At 36.2% G+C, this 25,996-nt stretch overlaps 1 protein-coding gene across 1 annotated transcript in view; it reads right to left on the bottom strand.

The window, feature by feature from the left end:
- Positions 1-16,454, bottom strand: part of CCDC39 (coiled-coil domain 39 molecular ruler complex subunit) — a 50,399-nt gene extending 33,945 nt beyond the window's left edge. Inside the window, exons 1-6 of the mRNA XM_065942278.1 lie at positions 16,342-16,454; positions 6,671-6,790; positions 3,141-3,287; positions 1,677-1,835; positions 777-869; positions 552-680 (exon numbers count right to left, since the gene is read on the bottom strand). Of these exons, the coding sequence (XP_065798350.1) occupies positions 552-680; positions 777-869; positions 1,677-1,835; positions 3,141-3,287; positions 6,671-6,790; positions 16,342-16,431 (738 nt within the window). The 5' untranslated portion in view covers positions 16,432-16,454. The remainder of the gene's footprint in view (positions 1-551; positions 681-776; positions 870-1,676; positions 1,836-3,140; positions 3,288-6,670; positions 6,791-16,341) is intronic.
- Between the last annotated feature and the right edge of the window lie 9,542 nt (positions 16,455-25,996).

The raw sequence follows: 25,996 nt of genomic DNA, 5'->3' as shown, positions 1-25,996 counted from the left end.
AATTACCTCTGAAAAGAGCAAAAGATAACACTAGACCCATGTTTAACCAGCATGGTGTTCCTCCCCTTCAGAGGTTTTACCCCATTCTGGATGGTAACTCAGTTTCAAAAGGCACAATTTATTGCAGTCAGGGTTTCTTTCCTGACTCTCCATCCTTTCTTGGCTACCCATGAGGCTCATTTCCCTACACCTTTTTATTCACACAGAAACAGTACACATGTTAAATCCAAGGCATCGTGGACAACACTGTATATATATGAGTCAAGACATAGGCTTTGCTGCAATAAAGTTGTCTGTTGATTTTCTCTTGTTTCACATTTCAGAGGTATTAGAAGCCAGTCTTCGGCCTTATATCATAAGTAAATAACCTTCATAAAATCACATTTCCAAATAGATATAGAACCAGCTTTAGAAAACATTTACCAAAACTATTGGATTATGCTACAAAAGTGACTTTCAAATAATAGTGTGATTTAATTTGAAATGAATGAGTTAAATACAAAAAGAGATAAATACAGCTGAAAGTTGCAAGAACCAAACAACCACTTTACCACGGCACAGTTATCGATGTCTTTATCTCTCTTCTGCATCTGTTCTATTGTGCTCTCCCACTGTAGAATGAGTTTTTGCCTTTCATTATGAATCTGTCGAAAATCTTGGGCTGCTTTATCCAATTCTAACTGTAAAATGTAGACCAAATATATTTCTGTGAATTTAAGTGCTTTTGTGAACATCATTTTGACAATTAAGAAAAAAGAAATGCTTACTAAACCAACCTGTACACTTAGAGTCTCTGCAAATTCATTGTCAAGTACCTTTCTTCTCTGATTACATTCCACAGTCAATCTTTCTAATTGCAGGGTCAGGGCCTAGAATGTAGTTACATACAAAAATGTTCATAATTATCATTTTACTAACATAAAAGCTATTAGCATATCTTATATTAATATATTATACATATGCACATATTATAGACATTATATTACATATATTCATTTGACATCTAAAATAACTCCAAATAATATATATATTCTTTATCTTCTAACTTCAATGGAAACCCAATTGTTTCTAAAAAGACTTTTAATACTTTTTAAAATGAGTTAGAAAAAAAGATTAAACAATAAATTTTCATTTACGGTTATTTTAACTAATGCATGCAGTATTAACCTGTTAGAAGACAGAATGTTTCATGATACTAACATATTACCAGATTTAATTACAAGTAGATTTTTAAGTAGTGGTTATAATAATAATTATATTATTTAATATATTATGATACACTAAATAATCAATAGCACTATAGTCTCAAATCAGCAAAAATTATCAGTAATATTCAAATTGTTATACAAAGTAAGTTAAAATACTAATACATAGTTCTAGTACAAAACTTTATTTTCTGAAATGCTTTTGAGAAATCTTCTCAATCAGGATTCTTAACCTGGAGTCCAAAGATCCTTAAATGGTCAAAGGGCTTTAGAGGGGCTGTAAAACTTGCATCAAGATTGTGTGAGTATTGGAGTACATTCATTTTTCTAGAGAGAGGATAACTGGCTTTATTAGACCCAAAAATGTTTAAGCACTACTTTAAAATTGTAAGTCCAATTTAAATTACAGGCTGCTTTACTATAGATTATAGATTCAGAGAAAATCTAACACTACAATGTACAACATCTCACCCTAATTTTATTATCATCTTGCTGAGCGTACTTCTGAAGAGTGAGAGCATCACTATCTTTATGAGCTGATTCTTCCAGCCAGGCCTCCAATGCTTGCTGGTCCCAGTTCATTTGACATTTCAAACCATCCAATTTTTGAGTAATTTTAAATATGGAATTCTAATTTTCAAAGAGAGAGAACAGGGAGAAATTACAAAACATTATTTACTATATAAACTAAAATAAAACATAACATTACATATTTAAAAGGAAGAAAGAAACCTTGTCTCTGTCCCCAGTCTCCAGATGTATACAATATATCATATTTGATTATATAACTATCATACTGGTATTTCAATTCTTTAGTTGTGAAATAGAGGGAAGTGATTATCAAATTGAGAACAATAGTTGAGTCAAAGTTTACTTAAAAGACATTAGGGTATCTCCCCTAGAGCAATCTCATTAGTTACTCTACCAGAACTACCCAAGCAGATATGCAATTATAATAAAAATAATGTGCCTCATATGTTAACTCAAGCCCAAGACAAGCTCTCTTCAGCCCCATTTCCAATCAAATTGCTGTCCCTAAAAGTTCTCTTATATAGAAAATTTGGAAGCACATTTAATTAAAACAAATATAGTAATTAAGGAGATAAAATATTTTTCAATGAATTTAACAAATTTAGATTCATAAAAGAAAACAGATCAATACACAAACAAAAAACAAATTAACATGATAAAATAGGTATGTATGTGTATATATAGGATTCCCTGGTGGCTCAGATGGTAAATATGCCTGCAATGCAGGAGACCCAGATGTATATACACCAATATATATATATATATTTCCATATATATTTATATATATGCATATATACTTACTGTGTGTATATTTATGTATATTATATTTATTATATATGTATAAGATTATATACATTTCCATATATACAAATACACAAATACATATATACAAATACATTTCCATAAGTATATGCATATGTAAAGAGAAGAATTGAATTTGGAAAGCGCTCTCAACCAGGTAACTAAAAGCTAAAGAAAACAGAAAAACAGGTTATAGTACTTTAATATTAGAGTCACAGGTTGATAATATGAAAGGTAAAAATTTTGACTGAAAAAATGAAATTCAAAATTATAAGTGACTTTTTAAATGCAGATTTTAAAAATGTAGCACTTATAAATAAATTATGCCTAGTATGGTGTAATAGGTAGACAGCAGGGTACCTCACATATTGTAAGGCTCAATGACTACTTGGTAAGTGAACACTGAGAAAATAAATATAATATTCTATCATTGTTGATTTAAATCACAGCTCCATGTGACTTTCATTGTCCAAAAAACAACATAAGTAAATGTCAGGAAACTAAATGTCTTTCCCATACAGAAAAAAAAAAAAAAAACACATTTATTTGGTGAAGGAAGAAGGAGCAATTGCACAAAATTTTAGGTAACAGTTCAACACATACTTCCTTATCATTTTTTTTTTCCCGTATTGAAGTTATCTCATTTTCCAGTCGTTGAATTTCATCCTTCACTCGTCCCAGCTCTCTTTCAGCAATCATCTTAAAATGTTCTTCACTTTCAATCTCATGATCCCTGGCTTTGCAAAGAGACTACAGAATAACATACAAAAGAGAAAGACTTTTTACATTTTAAAATTATAACACTAAAACTAGACAAAAAATAACAAAGTTCCCACAAAATGCTTAGATGACCATTAATTCCACTTCTCTGAAACTCGCACATTAGATTTTATGATTCAGTGTAGGCAGTGCTACTTACTAGTTGTGAGAAAGAAAGACAGCTCATTGAATGTGCTAGGAAAAAAATGTTTTCAGCAGATTTCAGTTTTGGTCTAGGTAAACTGTTGAAAACCAAGTTTATATATTGAGACTTTAAAAGAGACATTCCACATCCCTGGGTAGGAATAATCAATATTGTGGAAATGATGATACTTCCAAATGCAATTTACAGATTCAATGCAATCCCTATCAAACTACCAATGGCATTTTTCACAATTCATATGGAAACACAAAAGACCCCAAACAGCCAAAGCAGTCTTGAGAAAGAAGAATGGAGCTGGAGGAACCAACCTTCCTGACTTCAGACTATATATATTAGAAAGCTACAGTCATCAAGACAGTATGGTACTGGCACAAAAACAGAAATATAGACCAATGAAACGAGACAGAGAACCCAGAGATAAATTCATGTACCTATGGGTACCTTATTTTTGACAAAGGAGGCAAGAATATACAATGGAGCAAAGATAGCCTTTTCAATAAGTGGTGCTGGGAAAATTGGACAGTTACGTGCAAAGGAATGAAATTAGAGCACTTCCTAATGCCATACAAAGATAAACTCAAAATGGATTAAAGACCTAAATGTAAGATCAGAAACTATAAAACTCTTAGAGGAAAGCATAGGTAGAACACTCAATGACATAAATCAAAGCAAGATCCTCTATGACCCACCTCCTAGATTAATGAAATAAAAACAAAAATAAACAAGTGGGACCTAATTAAACTTAAAAGCTTTTGCATAGCAAAGGAAACTACAAACAAGTTAAAAAGACAACCCTCAGAATGGGAGAAAATAATAGCAAATTAAACAAGTGATGAATAATTAATTTCCAAAATATACAAGCAGCTCATACAACTCAACACCAGAAAAACAAACAACCCAATTGAAAAGTGGGGAAAAGATATAAAAAAGACATTTCTCTAAAGAAGACATACAGATGGCTAATAAAAACAATAAAAGATATGCTCAACATCATTCATTATTAGAGAAATGCAAATCAAAACTATAATGAGATACTACCTCACACAAGTCAGAATGGCCATCATCAAAAAGTCTACAAACAATAAATGCTGGAGAGGGTGTGGAGAAAAGGAAACCCACTTGCATTGCTGGTAGGAATGTAAACTGATACAGCCACTATGGAAGACAGTATGGAGATTCCTTAAAAAGCTAGGAATAAAACCACCATATGACCCAGCAATCCCACTCCTAGGCACATACCCTGAGGAAACCAAAATTGAAAAAGACACATGTAGCCTAATGTTCATTTCAGCACTATTTACAACAGCTAGAACATGGAAGCAACCTAGATGTCCATCAACAGATGAATGGGTAAGGAAGCTGTAGTACATATATACAATGGAATACTATTCAGCCATAAAAAGGAACACATTTGAGTCAGTTATAATGAAGTGGATGAACCTAGAGCCTATTAAACAGAGTGAAGTAGGTCAGAAAGAAAAATACAAATATCATACACTGATGCATATATATGGAATCTAAAAAGATGGTACTGATGAATTTATATTCAGGGCAGCAATGGAGAAACAGACAGAGAGAACAGACCTATGGACACGGGGAGGGGAGGAGGGGAAAAAAACTAGACAGAAAATAACAAAGCTCCCACAAAATGCTTAGATGACCTACTATTAATTCCACTTCTCTGAAACTTGCACATTAGATTTTGTGATTCAGTGTAGGCAGTACTGCTTACTAGTTGTGAGAAAGACAGATCATGGAATGTGCTAGGAAAAAATGTTGTCAGCAGTTTTCAGTTTTGGTCTACAGAAACTGTTGAAAATCAAAGTTGATATACTGAGACTTTAAAAGACATAATTAATTTATTTAAAAATAAGAGACTAAATTAATATTAAAATACTTAGGAAATGGTATGCTTATAAGAATTGACCACATATCCAATTAAGAAATAATTTAAAAAATAATTATGTAAACAGTGATGGTTGTAAATATGCCTTAGAGTATGTTAACATACAATGATGCCTTTGTGCTAAGTTTTACTTAATAAAATCGTATTTGTTGCCTACTGATCTTGTAGGACTTCAAAGTTATCACCAGTGGTATTGTTTTTACATTATTAAGGCTGTTAGTGTTGAAGGAAGTTTATTGTCTTTCATCTCTATTAGCCTACTTGAAGTTTGACTATAATGAAATATACCTAAAGAAGATCTCTGCTTCTCAAATCCCCAACTCAGTGGTTTAATAACTTGAGGAAAAGATGTTATCCTAAACTGCTCATTAATTACTATATCACATCAGGATTCCAAAATCTTGGGATTGTTTTTAACAGTTCATTAAATTTATAGCTTTCTAATGAGACGTGTAAAAACCCATGAAATAGTTACTTATCTATTTTAATTATAAATTGGTATTAAAAACATGACTTGTTCAGTTTTAAGAATTACATATTTCTTCATAGAAAAGTAGATGTACTTTTACAAAAAAAAAAAAAAGTTTGAGAGAGAAGCTAGTAAATTCTCCAATGCTGATTTACAGAGCCTTTGGATTTTCTGGGCATCATCAGAGAAAGAGATTTTTCACATGAATAGACTGTCCATAAAATAGATGCTTACTTAATTAATTACCCTAAGTTTTAATTTTTATTGTTTGTACTAATATTTCTAAAATGCATTGTACTGTCCCTAGTCACCTTAGCTTCCTGAATATAAATTAACTCTTCTATTATCTCAGGATTGTTATTATAAAAATCAGACCTTAAACGATGCTAAAATATTGTGGTGTCCTTAGGGCTACTGAAGTGTGTTGACAGTTTGCCTCCTCTTAAAATCACTCCAGGATGTTGTGCTGAAAAATTTCAAAGTAGACAGAAACTCTATTATATGTTTTATTAGATCTATTTCCACTTAAGGCCATCACTTCTCTGCACTGCAGTCATCGCACCCTTCTCATATAACCAGCTGCCTAATATTATATCAAACTGTCTGAATGATGATATCTCCTGATGAATTAATTGTTCCTTGAATTTGGTGGCAGTAGAGTTCCTAAAAATCTTTTTTTCTACCTACTTTCAGGTTTAAGCTGATGTTCATAATCATTTAGTTACATGAAACTTTCTTATTATATCTCTAAAATCAAATCACAGATGTAAATGAAATGTGAAATGTTCCACAACTACACATGATACAATCAATGTAAACTTCAAACAGTATTGTACCTGGGTAAACAAGAACTCTTGCTTAACATTTTTGAAGTGAGAAGTCATAGCATTAATTCGATCTTCATAGTCACGTAGCTGATCTTGCATGCTTGACCTTTCATCTTGCAGCTTTGATAACTGTAAATAGAAGTTTTTACCATATTAAAAAGCATAAAATCAAAAGAAAATTAAATTTTCATTTACTTTGCTTCTTTCAATATCCATTTGAATTTCTAAAATCTACTGATCTTTTAAATGTTATAAAATAGTGTTGTGATAACTGTGGGACAATTAGCACCATATTAAAAGAGATTATCAGATTTACAGTGTTAGCAGGTCCACTGATAAAATGTATTTTTCATGTCACAAGATTTAAAGGGAGAAATGATATTCTATTCTATAATTAAACTACAAGATAGCTAAGGCAAACAGACCATAGCAACAAGATATAACAAAAACATACAGCACAAAACATAAATTTGAAAAGCAGCTGAACACCCAGCATAATACCTTCTCCCTGAACTTATATTCAAAACCAGTAAATTTAGTCTAAGATCAGCTGGGGAAGGAAAAGGCTGCCCACTCCAGTATTCTCGCCTGGAGAATTCCATGAACTGTATAGTCCATGGGGTCGCAAAGAGTCTGACACAACTGAGTGACTTTCACTTTCACTTTTCAACAGCACAGAACAGTATTAACTCTCACAGGTTTAAAATCTGTTTCTTAATGAATTTTATATGGCTTTGAATGAGAACCTTGAGTAGAAAAAGAAAAAACCATTGCAAATGCAAGCAGACAAACAAATCTTTAGGAAATTACAAGGCAGTTTCTCAGGACCACTAGAATGTGTCATCCCTCAAAGCAATATAAAAGCTTAACAAGGCTTAACAAAAGCTTAACATATTCCTTAGTTATGGCTCCCCATGTTGGGACAACAATCCAGGAAGTGCACAACACCATCCACTGAAGTATAGAAGAAATATTTAAATTTTCAACTAAATGAGAAAGAAAATACTAACTTACTCATTTTTCATGTCCTATATTTTATTAAACTTAGGGTAGAGTTGACCCTTGAACAATCTGGGTCTGAACAGTGGGTTTACTTATACACAGATTTTTTTCAATTAAAAAAAGTAACTATATTTTCATTTTACAGATCTTTAAGTGTGGGGAAAAGTTCGTGTTTGATTAGAGACCACAATATGGGGAATCAAAAGAACTAAAGTTTGAGTCCTGATTCTATCCAAACTGTTTCAGCTTCCTGCCCTTCAGTAAATCATTTATCAATTCCTTATTTTTGAGGCAGAGATAGTAGTACTCAAATTTTCCACAGCTGGCAGGGCAGGTAGCACCCCTAATCCTCACACTGTTCAAGGTCAACTTTAATGATAAACATATATTTTTGCTTTTTATTTCATTAACTTCAGTTTTTAGTTTAATTCCCTCTTTTTTAACTGTACTATTCTTTTTAAAAACCTATTAAGAGGAATTCTTAGTTTCTTTGTTTTTTGTCTCACTGATTTTTATGACCTAAATGTTTATGTCACCCCCAAACTCATATACTGAAACTTTAATACTCAATATGATGTTACCTGGAGGTGGAGCTGTTGGAGGTAAGTAGGTTTAAATTAGGATACAAGGGTAGGACCCCCATGATGGGATTAAGGTTGGAGAAGACTCTTGAGAGTCCCTTGGACAGCAAGGAGATCCAACCAGTCAATCCTAAAGGAAATCAGTCCTGAATATTCACTGGAAGGACTGATGCTGAAGCTGAAACTCTAATACTTTGGCCACCTGATGCAAAGAACTGACTCATTTGAAAAGATTCTGATGCTGAGAAAGACTGAAGGTGGGAGAAGAGGACGACAGAGGATGAGATGGTTGGATGGCATCACCGACTCAATGGACATGAGTTTGAGTAAACTCCAGGAGTTGGTGATAGACAGGGAGGCCTGGTGTGCTGCAGTCCATGGGGTTGCAAAGAGTCAGACATGACTGAGCAACAGCACTAAACAGAAGAAGAGGAAAAGAGACCAGAACTTTCTCTCTCTCTCAGCCACATGAGAACGGAGCCAGAAGGCAGCCATCTACAGGCCAGGAAGAGGGCTCTCACCCAATATATTCATCCAATATGGCACCCTGATCTTGACTTCTAGCCTCCAAAATTTTGAGAAATAAATGTCTGTTTTTTAAGTTACTGAGTCTATGTTATTTCAGTATAGCAACCCAAGCTAAGACACTGATTTAAATATAAAGGAATTTAAAGCTACAAGTTTTCTCTAAGATTTCTGCTGTTTTTCATTCCATGGACAGAGAAGCCTGGTGGGCTACAGTCCATGAGGTCCAAAGAGCTGGACATGAATGAGAACACATGGATGTGGGTATGAAGTAGTCTCCTTTTACTGTTTTCTAAAAGGTGACTTTTTTTTCCCTTTCAACTTCTCTTTAATACAAAGCTATCCAGATGCTGAGGGGCAGGGAAGCCTGGTGTGCTACAATCCATGAGGTGACAAAGAGTTGGACATGACTGGGTGACTGAACAACAACAATTCAGAATATATTTCTGAGAAACTTGCCTAAGCATTTAAGATGTCTATCTTAGTCAGCTCAGACTGCCATAACAAAAAATCATAGACTGGGTGGCTAAAACAATGGAAGTTTATTTCTCACAATTATGGAGGCTAGGAGGTTCAAGATCAAGGTGCCAGTCAATTTGATTTCAGTGAAATTTCTCTTCCTGACTTGCAAATGACTGCCTTCTCACTGTGCCCTCACATGACAGAAAGAGCCCTGGTCTCTCTTCCTCTCTTACAAGAGCACTAATCCCAGTGCAACCCCCTCTCCTCTACATCTTCTTGTCATTGTTCAGTGGCTCAGTCGTGTACAACTCTTTGCAACCCCATGGACTGCAGCATGTCAGGCTTCCCTGTCCTTCACTATCTCCCAGAGTTTGCTCAAACTCAAGTCCACTGAGTTGATGATGCCATCCAACCATCTCATCCTCTGTCATCCCCTTCTCCTCCTGCCCTCAATCTTTCCCAGCATCAGGGCATCAGGGTCTTTTTCAGTGAATTGGCTCTTTGCATCAGGTGACCAAAGTATTGGAGCTATCCTGCCCCACACAACTAGAACTCCCAAAGGCCCCACCTCTACAGATCACTGTCTCTCTTACTCTTCTGGTTGTTCAGTCATCCAGTCATGTCCAACTGTTTGCAACCCCATGAACTGCAGTACGCCATGCTTCCCTGTCCCTCACCATCTCCTGGAATTTGCCCAAGCTCACATTCATTGTATCAGTGATGCCGTCCTGCCATTTCATGCTCTGATACCCTCTTCTCCTTCTGCCCTCAATCTTTTCCAGCAACAGGGACTTTTCCTATGAGTTGTCCATTTACATGAGATGATCAAAATACTGGAGCTTCAGCTGCAGCATCAGTCCTTCCAGTGAATATTCAGGGTTGATCTCTCTTAAGATTGACTGGTTTGATCTCTTTGCACTCCAAGGGACATATAAGAGTTTTCTCCAGTACCACAGTTTGAAGGTATCAATTCTTTCGCATTCTGCCTTATTTATGGTCCAGCTCTCACAATCGTATGTGACCACTGGAAAGACCATAGCCTTGACTATACAGACCTTTGTCGGCAGAGTAATGTCTGTTTTTCAACACACTGTCTAGATTTGTCATTGCTTTCCTGCCAGAGAGCAAATGTCTTCTGATTTCATGGCTGCAGTCACCATCTGCAGTGATTTTGGAGCCCAACAAGAGGAAATCTGTCACTACTTGCACATTTTCCCCCTCCATTTGCCATGCAGTAATGGGACCGGATGCCATGATCTTAGTTTTTTTACTATTTAATCTTAAGCCGGCTTATTCTCTCTCCTCCTCCACAGTCATCAAGAGGCTCTTTAGCTCCTCTTTGCTCTCTGCCATTAGTACATACCTGAGGTTGCTGAGGTCCTGCTTATCTTGATTTCAGTTTGTAATTCACCCAGCCCAGCCTTTCTCATGATGTGCTCAGTGTATAGGTTAAACAAACAGGTGACAGCAGACAGCCCTGTTGTACTCCTTTCTCAATCTTGAGACAATCAGTTGTTTCATGCAGGGTTTTAACTGTTGCTTCTAGACCCACATACAAGTTCCTCAAGGGTAAGTAAGATGGTCTGGTATTCCCATCTCTCTAAGAGCGTTCCACAGTTTGTCACGATCCATACAGTCAAGGCTTTAGCACAGTTAATGAAATGGAGATAGATGTTTTTCTGAAATTCCCTTGCTTTCTCTATAATCCAGCAAATCCTGGCAATTTGATTTCTAGTTCCTCTTCCTTTTCTAAACCCAACTTGGACATCTGGAAGTTCTTGGCTTGCACAATGCTGAAGCCCAGCATGTAAGATTTTAAGCATGACCTTACTAGCATGAGAGATGAGTGCAATTGTTCGATGGTTAGCAGATTCTTTGATACTACCCTTCAGGTGGTTGACATGAAGATCAACCTTTTCCAGGTCTCCTTCCTCTTTTTATAAGAACACTAATCCCAGTCCTCATCCCATCTAGACCGCATCTAAACTTAATTGCCTCCCATCTCTAAAGACTATCACACTGGGAGTTAGGGCTTCAGCATATGAAATACTGGAAGAGGAACACAAACATTCAGTCTATAATAATGGAGAGTAATCTTTTAAACTGTAATCTTTTAAAAGTAATCTTTTAAAATCAGTTTAAAATCAGTTTAAAAGTAATCTTTTAAACTGTTTATTATTAATTCTGTTGGTTAATGATCAGAAAATGTGACCTATAAAATTTCTATCATTCATTTTTAATTGTTGTAAATATATATAGCATAAAATTAACCATTTTAAACATTTCCCAGTGTATATTAAGTACAATGGCATTATATATATCCACACATGGTACAACCATCACTACCATCCATTTCCAAAAAGTTTTCATCCTCCCAAACTGAAACTCTGTATCCATTAAATACTAATCCCACATCCTCCTTATCTCCAGCCCCTGGAAATCACCATTCTACTTTATGTCTATAAATCTGACTACTCTAGGTTACCTCATATTGGTGGAATCATACCTTTGATAATCATGCCTTACCAAAACATATCGTGTTCATCCTTATGTATCCAGCTTATTTCACTTAGCATACTGTATTGAAGGTTAATCATTCATTTTTAGGTTTTACGCTGGTCTAGTACACAATCTACCTTTGTAAATGTTTTGTGAACATATTATACTTAAGGGATGTATGTTCTCTTTGTTTTTATTTTTGTCGTATTATTCATATATTGTATATCTTTATTTTTGTCTTGTGTGTGTGTGTGTGTGCTCACTCAGTCGTGTCCTACTCTTTGTGACCACATGAACTGTAGCACACCAGGCTCCTTTGTCCATGGAATTTTTCCGGCAAGAATACTGAAACATGTTTTTACTTTCTACTCCGGGGATCTTCCCAACCCAGGGATCAAATCCGGGTTTCTTGTGTCTCCTGCATTGGCAGGCAGATTCTTTACCTCAACGCCACCTGGGAAGTCCAGATACTGAAGTACCTCACTGAATACTTTTGTCAAGGTCTACTAGAATTCATAATAGCTTTTACTTTTATGTATTTGGCTGTTGTGTTGTTTGGTACTTTATCACTCTTATTTTCTTCGTCAATTATGACTTTTATCATTGCATAATAAACCCAAAGCAAAAGAATCTGCTTTTCAAATTAAAGCATAATGATTAATTCTCCACAACTTGATAATTCCTTCCCCATAGAGCTCCCAAACAACATTTTGCTGCCTCTTTCTTAAATATAAAAGGATATGCAAGGATCACCAGCTACTTATTGAAAACTTACATAATGTACGGGATGTTAAGATAAAAAGATCCCAAAGAAAACAGAGAATTCAGGACAAAAAAGTCAAGAACTAAAGACACACACATACATATACACTCAGATTGTAATTGATAATACACTCCTAAAACAAGACCATGTGACACAAAAAAGCAACAAGCACATAACCTGAAAATTAAAAATATGATCGATATAGTTGCCAAAATTAATATTGCTATGTAAAGATGAAACAAAACTCTAAAAGCTTCCAGAGAATGAAAAAGTAACCTACAAAGAAATGGAAATCAATTTAAAACAATAAGAACTGGAAATCATTTTAATCAGAAAACTAAGATCATGGCATCTGGTCCCATCACTTCATGGCAAATAGATGGGAAAACAGTGGAAACAGTGTCAGACTTTATTTTGGGGGGCTCCAAAATCACTGCAGATGGTGATTGCAGCCATGAAATTAAAAGACGCTTACTCCTTGGAAGGAAAGTTATGATCAACCTAGATAGCATATTAAAAAGCAGAGACATTACTTAGTCAACAAAGGTCCATTTAGTCAAGGCTATGGTTTTTCCAGTGGTCATGTATGGATGTGAGAGTTGGACTGTGAAGAAAGCTGAGTGCCGAAAAATTGATGCTTTTGAACTGTGGTGTTGGAGAAGACTCTTGAGAGTCCCTTGGACTGCAAGGAGCTCCAACCAGTCCATCCTAGAGGAGGTCAGTCCTGGGTGTTCACTGAAAGGACTGATGCTGAAGCTGAAACTCCAGTACTTTGGCCACCTCATGTGAAGAGTTGACTCATTGGAAAAGACCCTGATGCTGGGAGAGATTGGGGGCAGGAGGAGAAGGGGATGACAGAGGATGAGATGGTTGAATGGCATCATCGACTTGATGGACATGAGTTTGAGTAAACTCTGGGAGTTGGTAACGGACAGGGAAGCCTGGCGTGCTGCAATTCATGGGGTCACAAAGAGTCGGACACGACTGAGAGACTCAACTGAACTGATTCACCATCAACACTGCTTGAAAGACAACAAAGTTGTCTTGATAAATTCTGGCAAATTCTTGATAAATTTTCTGGCAAAATTCTTGATAAATTCTGTGGAAATTTTATTTTTAATCTAGGATTTTTTATCCAGCCAAATTACCATCAAATGTGAAGATAAATAAAAATATTTTCAGATTCAGAGTGTTTACCTCACATAGACACTTCTTAGGGAGACACAAGAAACTAGTTCATCAAAATAAGGGAATGACTCAAGAAAAAAAGAAGATATGTAACATAGGAAATAGACAATCAACCAAGTAAAGGAATAAAGTGAATTCACAAATTAACAGCTAGGAAATAGGCTTTCAGAAAAACAGTCCACTTAGGAAACACAGGATTCCAGGAGGAAGTAGTAAGGCAGAGAGAAAGTATCTTGATGATCTGATACTATGATTTAAAGAATATAAAGTTAAAGCAGGCAGTGCAAGTAGCAACCAAAGATATGAGGAATTAAAAGCACAGTACTGTGGGCCTTTCTTGAAACAACCACACATGAACAGTATCCAACCAGTCAAAAGATGAATCAAAAGTGAAAACTTCAAAATAAGATAAACTTAGTAAGGTAGCTGTATTAAAGACCATTAAATCCAATCAAATATAAAATTAAGACTAAATATTTGTAGTAAATTAAGAGCATTGAATAGATGCAAATAAAATAAATCTTGATAATATAGAAATAATAAAAACCACTGTTTTTAATGGAGAAAAGAAGGTATCAGAAAGGGTAGGAGAGCTAATCTCTTCATTTCAAAGACTCAAAATGAAAGATCAGGGAGTCAACTCATACTGTCTACAAATGAAGCAAAGAATTTTTTTAGAAACACTTAATTTAACCATTTCATTTTTCTTATTTAGTTTTCCTTAATGTTACAGAAATTTTTTCGCAACTACTATCTCTTATAACCAAGTAACACTCACTGACAGTCAACAATATCTTTCATTTTCTCCTCTTAAACACAAGTAAAATTAAATTTCAAATAACACTCACTGACAGTCAGAAATTTCTTTCATTTTCTCCTCTTAAACACAAGTAAAATTAAATTTCAAATAACACTCACTGACAGTCAGCAATTTCTTTCATTTTCTCCTCTTAAACACAAGTAAAATTAAATTTCTATGCTAAAAATAGCACATGTAATAGGATCTTATTTTTATAATACTCTTGCCTTTTTTGTCTATATACCTGTAGATCATGATGTCTAGGATATTTGTTTAAAGCCATGATAGTCACATCTATGGTCAACAGTGAGTATTCAGGGGAGAGAATATCTTGTATTTTTTATTTTATACCCTTCTCTTTTGTTTGAATATTTTAAACTTTCAAGAGTTGCTTTTTTAATATCAGAGTTTATTAGGTGACATGATTATGGTCCTCATTATTCTTTATTCTTTAATATTTTTTAAACAGCTAATACAAGTATATAAAATCCTGTAAGACATATTAAGGCAATAATACCCAAAATGAACATTTTAATGGAACTTAACCTATATTAATGTCCTTAGAGCAGTATAACAACCTTGTGAAATAATTATTTTCCTTATCTCCAGTTTACATAAGAAGAAGAAACTGACTCAACGCTGATATACAGGATCTGAACTCAGGACTGGATACTTATTAACAATATTATTCCTCAGTATTCAGTGCTAGATCTCTTATATTTCCTAATGTAGTTCTTCACTTAAAAAGCAAAATCTGAAACCATCTAACTAGATATAAGTAAAGAAGTAACAATATTTTTTAAAAATATTTTCAAGAAGCAGAGTGGAGGATTTTCATTTTCATTTCTCAGAGGAGAGAAGACTTTGTCTTCCATTCTCTAAAGCAGTGTAAGCATCATAGGTTTTTCTTGGACTCTTCCACACAACACATTGCCATGTGATGGAACTTGAGACTGACTGCCCAAGGTCTTTAAAAGTTTCCTGAGCTGGTTACAGTTTTTATCTTTAACAACTACCATGCTTTGGTTGCAAGCTGGTTAAAATACTCCTTTGTTGTTTAGTCACTAAGTCCTGTCCGACTCTTTGCGGACGACAAAAGGATGACACCCACCAGGCTTCTCTGTCCACGGAAGGATTACTCAAGCAAGAATACTGGAGTGGGTTGCTATTGCTTCTCCATGGGATCTTCTGGACCCAGAGATGGAACCGCCTCTCCTCCATTGGCAGGTGAATTCTTTACCGCTGAGCCACCAGGGAATCCCCCAAATACTCCTTGCAACGTAAAATATTTTTATACCGTTCTGGGACAACTTAATCCTCACTTTGAAAAGCTGTAAACTGCACACTGTACATACTTACTAGAACATCCCTCTTGAAAACATTTCCTCGAGTCACTTTAAATATCATAGGAAGAAACTCAAAAAGAAAAGTCAACCATACGTGTTTTGTTTACAAACATCGGCAAATAACTGTTGCTACGCAAACCTCAGAAGTCACTTTGCAAACCGCGCTTAATTCTGAGGCAGGAAAAAGCCGGCGTTTTTTCCCTCTACTACTCAGGAGGTTGCAAATGAGTGCAAGAATTGGAAGAGGAGGGAGTAAAGATTCAAACTTTACAGTCGTGTATACCAATTATCGTTTCAATTGGATTGATTGATATCAACGCTTAGCAAGTACCGAAAAGGACTAGCAGGTGAGTAAAGAAAGAGATGGTCCCGAAGAGGTAAACCGAGAAAGATAGCATTCGGGAAGGAACGAGAGAAATAAAAGGGTTTGGGTATTTCTGCCAACCAAAAAACGTCCCCCAAAGGCCCGCTCTCCCCTCGCCCGCCCCACCTCGCCTTCTTCACCTGATCCTTACCTGCTCTTCCAGTGTCTTGTTCTCCTCGTTCGCCACCGGGATAGCGAACCCATCCTCCCAACGCAGCTCGGCCAGGAATTCACTACTCATGATGACAAATAGATAGGGGACCTCAGAAAAGGTGCAGAAGAAAGAGCCACTTTCTCATTTCACCCGTGAGCGGCACCTGAGGCAACCCCAGGAACTCGCAAAGCTCCGCAGTAGTTGCTACCCGAGCTCTAGCAACCGTTTCGCGCCCTTAGTTACCAAACCGGAAGCGCTCCTGTCCTGAGGCAAAACTTCCGGTCGAGAACACGGTCCCTGAATCCAGGACAACTTTTTCTTCTTGAACCCCCAGGGAAGAGAATCAATTTACTCTTCCAGAGGTTCCTTGGGGTTGCCATGTGCCGGCATAACAGTCCTTCAACGTGCGGCTCGGGATAACCCCATCTGCAGTCCCGGGGGTGTGTAAAATCCGGCGCCGGCGGTCTTCCGGGGGCCGCAAGGCACGGATCCGCACCGCGCCAGGCGGCAGATGAAAGCTAACGAAAAGATTGTTCAAGTGGCGTTTGAGTTTCATTAGTAGGTGAAATCTCGGTAGACTGAAGTAGACAGGGATTTTGAAGCAGAGTTAACTCCCTGGAGACATTTCTGGATGTTTTGATCCTCGTCTGTTTTAACTTCTGGTCTTCCAGTTTACAATCTTAGCTAACCGCAGACGTGAACTGCGCAGAGGTGGCTGACTTGCAGCGCAGAGTTCCTACACCTTTATTTTATTTACATTTTCATTTGTTAACATGTGTGCAAACTTTAATTCTGCAAAAAAAAAAAAAAAAGGTGTATTTCTTCCTAATCTCAAAAAAGGAGATTTACAATGGCAGACACGTCAATTAATCCATTTGAATTACCTACTTCGCACCGGTAGGTGTTTGAGTTTATACCCTGTGTTGTAGAGCTTCTCAGAACTGGAAAGGACAAAACAGTGAACTAATTTAATCCCTTCAGTTCCTAGATAATAAACTGAAGCTCCCTGAAATGAAGGGGTAAAGTGGACAGAACCAGACAGAACCTAAACTAGGATAGGTTTAAACCTCAAACTATGCTTCCTGCAATGAGGGGTGTTCTTGGCTGGAATACTCTACCACCGCATGTGAAAGTGAAAGTCGCTCAGTTGTGTCCAACTCTTTACGACCCCATGGACTATAAACTGTCAGGCTCCTTTGTCCATGGCATTCTGTATGCCAGAATACTGGAATAGGTAGCCAGTCCCTTCTCCAGGGGACCTTCCCAACCCAGGGATCAAATCCAGGTCTCCTGCCTTGCAGGCAGATTCTTTACGGAGAGCCACCAGGGAGACTCCTACCACGGCATCCTGAGGATCAGTTAACTTTGCTTATCCAATAATTCACTATCTGTTGCTTTTTTCCCCTTTTCTGAGTTTTGTTTTAGCTATTCGTAGTTAAACTTTTATGAAAGTTTAAATATATGTCCTCATATACTCAGGAACCAGAGATCAAATTGCCAACATCTGCTGGATCATCAAAAAAGCAAGAGAGTTCCAGAAAAACATCTATTTCTGCTTTATTGACTATGCCAAAGTCTTTGACTGTGTGGATTACAATAAACTGTGGAAAATTCTGAAAGAGATGGGAATACCAGACCACCTGAACTGCCTCTTGAGAAACCTGTATGCAGGTCAGGAAGCAACAGTTAGTACTGGATGTGGAACAACAGACTGGTTCCAAATAGGAAAAGGAGTACATCAAGGCTGTATATTGTCACCCCGCTTATTTAACTTATATGCAGAGTACATCATGAGAAACACTGGGCTCGAGGAAGCACAAGCTGGAATCAAGATTGCCAGGAGAAATATCAATAACCTCAGATATGCAGATGACACCACCCTTATGGCAGAAAGTGAAGAAGAACTAAAGAGCCCCTGACGAAAGTGAAAGAGGAGAATGAAAAAGTTGGTTTAAAGCTCAACATTCAGAAAACTAAGATCATGGCATCCGGTCCCATCACTTCATGGGAAATAGATGGGGAAACATTGGAGACAGTGGTTGACTTTATTTTGGGGGGCTCCAAAATCACTGCAGATGGTGACTGCAGCCATGAAATTAAAAGACGCTTACTCCATGGAAGGAAAGTTATGACCAACCTAGACAGCATATGAAAAAGCAGAGACATTACTTGGTCAACAAACGTCTGTCTAGTCAAGGCTATGGTTTTTCATGTATGGATGTGAGAGTTCGACTATAAAGATAGCTGAGCACTGAAGATTTGATGCTTTTGAACTGTGGTGTTGGAGAAGACTCTTGAGAGTCCCTTGGACTGCAAGGAGATCCAGCCAGTCCATCCTAAAGGAGATCAGTCCTGGGTGTTCATTGGAAAGACTGATGCTGAAGCTGAAACTCCAGTACTTTGGCCCCCTGATGTAAAGAGCTGAATCATTTGAAAAGACCCTAATGCTGGGAAAGATTGAGGGCAGGAAGAGAAGGGGATGACAGAAGATAAGATGGTTGGATGGCATCACTGACTTAGTGGACATGAGTTTGGGTGGACTCTGGGAGTTGATGATGGACGGGGAGGCCTGGTGTGCTGTGATTCATGGGGTCGCAAAGAGTCATACACGACTGAGCGACTGACTGAACTGAGCTAACTCATCACCTTAACACTTTTCTTTTTTTTTTTTTTTGCCATATTAGCTTCATCTGTATCTTTTCCTGAAGCATTTTAAAGTAAGACACAAATCTAACAGTTCATCTGTAACTGCTTGAGTATACATCACCTACATTTCACTTATTAATGTTTTATAACATAAACAGTATCATTATCACATCTAACAAAATTAACAGTATCAAAATAGCTTCATGATCAATATATTTTCATATTCATATTTCCTCAAATGTCTTAAAAATGTTTTTTTCCCTTGGTTTGTCACTATACTTTTGAAATCTTCTTTTGTAGCTTTGGCTCTTTGTGCTCACATGGTTTTCCATGTATTTAATCATTCGGACTTAGAAATGGTGACTTCAAAGCCTAAAGTTAGTAAGGTATTTTAATCTCTATTTCTACAATGCTAAATTTCCAAGGTGGTTGCGAGAAAACAGCTTGTAGAGGGAATGTTGACCTGTATGAAATAATGGACTTTTACAGCTTAAATAACCTTGTAGAGATCATCTTTCACTTCACAGTAGCTTAATCATCCATGCTGACGAAAATGTTAGTATCTAGCATATATTAAGATGGCATAGTTATTTATACTTGAAAATTGTTATATCAGTGTCTTTTTTTAACAATTATTTTAAAATGTGAATACTGAGGCAGCTGCCCTGGCCTGGGCCAGTCTGTTGATCCACCCTCTCAGTGTCAGCTGTAGCTGCCAAATGCATGACTGCAGCTGTCTTTGCTAGGTTCTCATCTAGGCCCGAGGACATAAGGACTTTGGCAGCCAAGTCCCTGCTGATAGTCCCATTCCCCATAACTCAAGGCTTCTATTTCCTGAATTTCAGGATGATGATTGTATCCATGTTGAATTTTGGACAAAATATCCATGCATCCTCCAAATTCTACCTTTTCACCTTTAAACAATATCCCTGCTTCTCCCCTTCATTGCCACAGTATTTCTATCATCCAATTCCCACTTTAATAAATTCTACAGTTTCCAGATTCTAACTGTATTCATTTGGATCTAGATTTAGAAACAAAACTCAAAGTTTTACAAGCCTTGTCACTGACCATGAAATAACCAACTTAATTCCCAAATGCTAAGGTAGATGTTACCCTTTTACTATTTCATTCCCAAGTAGATAACTTCATTCAAATTAGGTTGTTCAGGCTAAACTATTAAGAGATATTTGGTTTTGCAAAAATAATGTGATCTTTGTTTTAAAAAGAAATATACATTTAAGTATGAAGTATGCCAATCTCACTCTTAAAAGGTTGTCACATTTTGGCATTTATCCTACTGGCATTTTTTAAAATGAAGCTATATATATATATGTATATATATATATATATAAATGAAGCTATATATATACATATATATATAATGAAGCTATATATATAAACTTTTTCTCATAGAAATAAAACAGAAAACATTCTTTTACAAATTCATTTTTTCATTTAACAACAGTGGCCATGCTTTCACATCAGTACATTACTACTTTGGTCTTTTAATTGCAGCTTAAAATTCAGTATTATCAATCAATTTTAACTTTAGAAACAATGCTATAATGAATGTCTTTAAAATACTCTAGCTCATCAATTATAGACTATAATTATTTTCATATTTTAGTATCTCCAAAATTGGAATGCAATTTCAATTAGTGAACAATTTGGTGATTAAGATATAACCTTCCTTACACACTTATGTGTGTCTGCATGACATTTTCTTAGAAGTAAAATTAATGGAAAACAGGTATAAGCAATTTTATTTTTATAGATAACATTAGATTTCTTTCAAAATGTCTTGGATACCCATAGAGTATGCGAGTATTCTTGCATACTCTGGATGTTATGAAGCATCAAATATTTTACAATGTAAGGAGAAAAATATATTATTTTGTTGTTTATTGACAATTCAATAATTATGAGTGTGACTGAACATCACATTCTTCTGCAAAGAATTTCTTTAGCATATCTTTTACTCATTTTTTCCCATTAGGTGTCTTCTCTTATTGAATTATGGCAGTGTTTTTCATACTATAGGTAGTTTCTTTGTGCATGTTTGTGTCTGTGCCTAAGAAGAATATTTTTTCACCTAATCTTTTCTGTTTGTTTTTTAAAAATTTTTTTTTAGTGTATTTTGCTGTACACACCTCAGACACTGCTCATGTTGCCATCAATATCCTTCATATTCCAATGGCTATATTCATCATTAATTTTTTTTTTTTTTTTTTTTTTTTTGCTCTCTGGGCTGCATTCAGCTCAGCTGTTCCTTCCCTATTAAAACATCTTCTTTTGGCTTCTGTGACTTCTGCCCATCTCCATTGTCACCATTCCAATTTAGACTATCATCATCTCTTACTGCACCACTGTAATTGCATCCTCAACAATCTGCCCACTTCTACTCTTATTCCTCTGAAATCCATTCTCCCTCAACAGCTAAGGTAATCTTTTACTTCCAGCATCTAATTCTGAGGTACTTCCCACATACAGAAAATCTGAAATAATTTTACAGTAAGCACCATTATCCCCCGGATCTAGATGTTTCATGGGTCCTACCATGAATGTTTGACTATTCTTGTTATCACATATGTATCTATCCATTTATCAATCCATGTTATTTATTAGTGCATTTCAAAGTAAATTGCGGTAATCAATACACTTCTCTACTAAATACTTCACTATGCATATGTTGACTTTCGTTGACATTCTTCCCTCTACAGGTAAATTTACATACAAATACACAAATCTTGAGTTTTGACAGATGCATATACCAGGTTAACCTAGACTATGCTCAAGAGGTGGAACGTTACCACTCCTCAAAAAATTGTCTTCTTGCTTTTCCACTCGGTCCCTGCTCTTACCCTTCTCTAACCTCCCAGAGGTAACTTACTGTTCTAGTATTTTCTCTGTCATAAATTAGTTTCCTCTCTTTTAAAACTTCAAATAAATAGAACAACATTGAGACTATATCATGCCATATTTACTATATTGACAATTTATTGCCTCTCAGCTTCAAATTCACCCATTTTGCTGCGCTGTGAAAACAGATATTGGCCCTTAAATTTTTCTCTTTCGACAGTTGGCACACCATCAAGCTTTATCAATTAAGGGCACAGGAGAGACACTGCAGGAGGAGAAAAGTCTTTTCTTTCCCCCTGGCTTCAGTGTGCTCACCTGGCAGGTTCCTGCAAACATACACAGTTTCTTCAGCATCCAAGGCCTGTATCTCAAGCAGTTTTTCCAGCATCAGGTTCCTGCAGTGCTTATGGCTTCTCCAAGTCCCAGCTCCTGCTGTGCACAGTAGCAGCTTTCCTTAGCATCCACCCACTCCGCAACTGAAGAAACTGGCTACAGAGTGCCCCCAGTGAGACATCACCCCTTTAATAGATTTCCCTGGCCCCAAAGAGAAGAGATTTCCAACAAGTTCAACCAGCACAGTGACTTCGCCATTCGTTTAGCTGGGAAGGCTGGGTGAGAAGGTTCCTCCCGGGGCTTACTATCTCAGGTTTAAGGATAGTAACTGCTCTTATATCTGCTGTTTCTACGTTCTTTACAGTTTTTCCTACTTCTTAACAGCCAGCCTCTTGTTATTCCATCCTGTTACAGTTAACAATTCTTTATATTGAGCCTTCTCTGTAAAATCACTGTGTGATTTTTCGCTCTCCTGATTGCACCCAGATGGATAAAAATATGTACTTTTTGATGTTAGCCTTTTTTTCACGTAGCTTCATGTTTTTTATATTCATCCATATTGCAGTATCAATGGTTCATTTCTTTTTATTGCTGAATAGTATTCCCTTATAATAACTATAACACACTCTGTTTATCTGTTCTAATGATGAACACCTGGACTATTTTCAGTTTGTGGAAACTATGAAGAGCTCTATTATAAGCATTCTTCTTTTTTAATACAATTTTTATTTTATTTTTATTTTTTAATTTTTTAACTATTTTATTTTATATTGGAGTATAGTTGATTAACAATGTTGCGATGGTTTCAGGTGTACAAAGTGATACAGTTATGCATATACATATATCTATTATTTTTCAAATTCTTTTCCCATTTAAGTTTTTCCATAATATTGAGCAGAGTTCCCTGTGTTATACAGTAGGTCCTTGTTGATTTTCCATTTAATATGTTTTTTTACTTCACAGTAACTTTGATTAACAGAAAACTTGCAAAGATAATATACCCATATATCCCTCATACAGTTTCAGTTTCCTCTAACATTATCATCACACATTACCATGGTATGTCTGACAAAAGTAAGAAGCCAAAAAGAAGTGAGAAGTCTATTACTATAAAATAAACTCCAGATTTTCTAGTCTTTTCATTAATGTTCTTTTTCTGATTCAAGGATATAATATAGCATGCCACACTGAATTTTATTGTCACATCTGCTTAGTTTCCCCTGGTCTGTAACAAGTTTTTAGTTTTCGTCTGCTTTCTATAACCTAGACAGTATTGAGAAGTACTGGTCACATATTATATAGAATGTCTCAGAATGTCTCCTAATGGTTTATCTCTTGGCTTTCTCCTGATTAGCCTGGAGTTATGAGCTTGGGGGAGAAAACCACAGAGATGAAATATACTTATTACATCATATCAGAGAGCACATGATGTTATTTATCATGGACTTACTGATTATTTTAACTGTCATCCTTTTGTTAAAATAGCATTTTCCAGGTTTCTCCACTCTAAAGCTACTATTTCCCCTCCCATACTCTGAATGATTCACTGAGCTCAGTCTGCCTTCAAGAAGAGAGATTACACTCTATCTCCCAAAGAGAGAGCATCTACATATATTATTTGAAATCCTTCTGTAAGTGAGATCATCTCTTCATTTACTTATTCAATTATTTATTTATATTACCATGGACTCATTTTATACTTTGGATTATAATTCAAACTATGCTATTTTGTTACTCTATTTGTTCCAGGGGCCATTGGCCCCTATCTCTTTGATATCCTTTCATCGTTTGGTTTTTTGAGTATCTCCTTTCTGGCCTGCAAAACGCTCTAGGTTTATCTTGTATTTTCCCTTCCATAACCCAAGAACTAGCATTTCTCCAAGGAGCTCTGATTCTTTTTATTGGACAATGGTATTTAGAAATTGAGATCTAGGCTCTGGGCCTGTTTGCTGTTGCTGGGTTGTCATTGCTTCTGGGCCCTCTCAGCAGACCAGATTAGATTTTATATTGATGTTTACTAACCCAGGAATTCATGCATATCTGTAATTGTCTTTATGTCTGAGTATCTGTAAAAGCTAAACACTGATACATACTGATGTCTCTGACTCCAATCCAGTACCACAAGTTCATTCTTGCCTTCTCTTCTTATTTATTTGAAATTTCCCTTCTAATAGTGAGAAACCTTGCTCCCACTATGTATCATACATTTACTTATTTGTTCAACTCCAAAGTACATTTAAATTTTTTTCAGAATTATTAATGTGTTCCCTGGTGGCTCAGAGAGTAAAGAAACTCCCTGCAATGCAGGAGATCCAGGTTTGATTCCTGGGTTGGAAAGATCTCCTGGAGAAGGGAATGGCAACCCACTCCAGTATTCTTGCCGAAGAAGTCCATGGACAGAAGAGCCTGGCAGGCTATAGTCCATGAGATTGCAAAGTCAGACACGACTGAGCGACTAACACTTTGAACTTCTCTTAGTACAAGCCTTTTCAAGGACATATGTTTTTATTTCCCTTGGATAAAAACCAAGGAGTACAGCTGCTAACCTTAGGATAGGAGCGTGTTTAGTTTTATAAAACATGCTGTACCTTTCCCAAAATAGTTGTACCATTTTAAAGACATTTTAAAAAATTAAATCAGATTTCTCCCAAGTTAAAACTCTTTGGTGGATTCTTGGCTTAGTTGCAATTAAACCCAAACTTCTTAACCTGGCCTGCAGAAGCCTATGTGATCTTATCTCAGTTGATTTTTTTTTTCCAACTTCATCTCTCGGCCTCTTTCTCCTTATTCACCATGTTTTAGCCACCTTGAATTTTTTTAAGTTATTTCCTCAGAGCTTCAGAAACACCAAGGAGTCTCATAGCCTTTGAGTCTTCATATATGCTGATCCTCCCACCTGGAATATTTTCCTTCCATAATGTCTAGTTTTAGAGTATTCTTCAGGGCTCTACAGTCTTTATATGTAACCTTCTTAGAGAAGTCTTCCTTGTCCATTCAACTGAATATAGCTCTTACCAGTTACTCTCTCTTATAGTAGAATCTTCACATTTAGTAATTACAATCTGACATTCACCACAATGAGTACTTATGTTTTTATTTCCTTGTTAGCTTGTTTTCTATTATTGCCACTAGACTAAAATATATAAGACAGTAGGAACCGTATGCATTTTGTTAACCCTATATTCAGAAACTAGAATAATACCTGCACATGCTCAATAAAAATCAGCTGAGAGAATAAATATATAAATGAAAAGAGGAGTTTTAAGTTTTTACATAGTTAAATCTGTCAGTCCTTTGCCTGATAACATTTATTTTGCATCTTACTAAGGAAATCCTTTCCCAGAGGACTATAGAGATGATCTATTCTTATACATTATTTAAATATAAATATGATACATCATATGTAATTTTACTTATTAAATGTTTCAGTCAGTTCAGTTCAGTCGCTCATTTGCGTCCAATGGACTGCAGCACGCCAGGCCTCCCTGTCCATCACCAACTCCCAGAGTTTTCTCAAACTCATGTCCATTGAGTCAATGATGCCATCCAACCATCTGTCATCCCCTTCTCCTGCCTTCAGTTTTTCCCAGCAACAGGGTCTTTTCCAAGGAGTCAGTTCTTCACATCAGGTGGCCAAAGTATTGGTGTTTCAGCTTCAGCATCAGTCCTTCCAATGAATAATCAGGACTGATCTCCTTTAGGATGAACTGGTTGGATCTCCTTGCAGTCCAAGGGACTCTCAAGAGTCTTCTCCAACACTGCAGTTCAAAAGCACCAATTCTTGGCACTCAGCTTTCTTTATAGTACAACT

This window comes from Muntiacus reevesi, chromosome 8, assembly GCF_963930625.1.
Source record: "Muntiacus reevesi chromosome 8, mMunRee1.1, whole genome shotgun sequence".
NCBI classification, from domain to species: Eukaryota; Metazoa; Chordata; class Mammalia; order Artiodactyla; family Cervidae; genus Muntiacus; species Muntiacus reevesi.
Note: the sequence above shows the minus strand (reverse complement) of the source record. Positions and strands in the feature narration are given on the sequence as shown.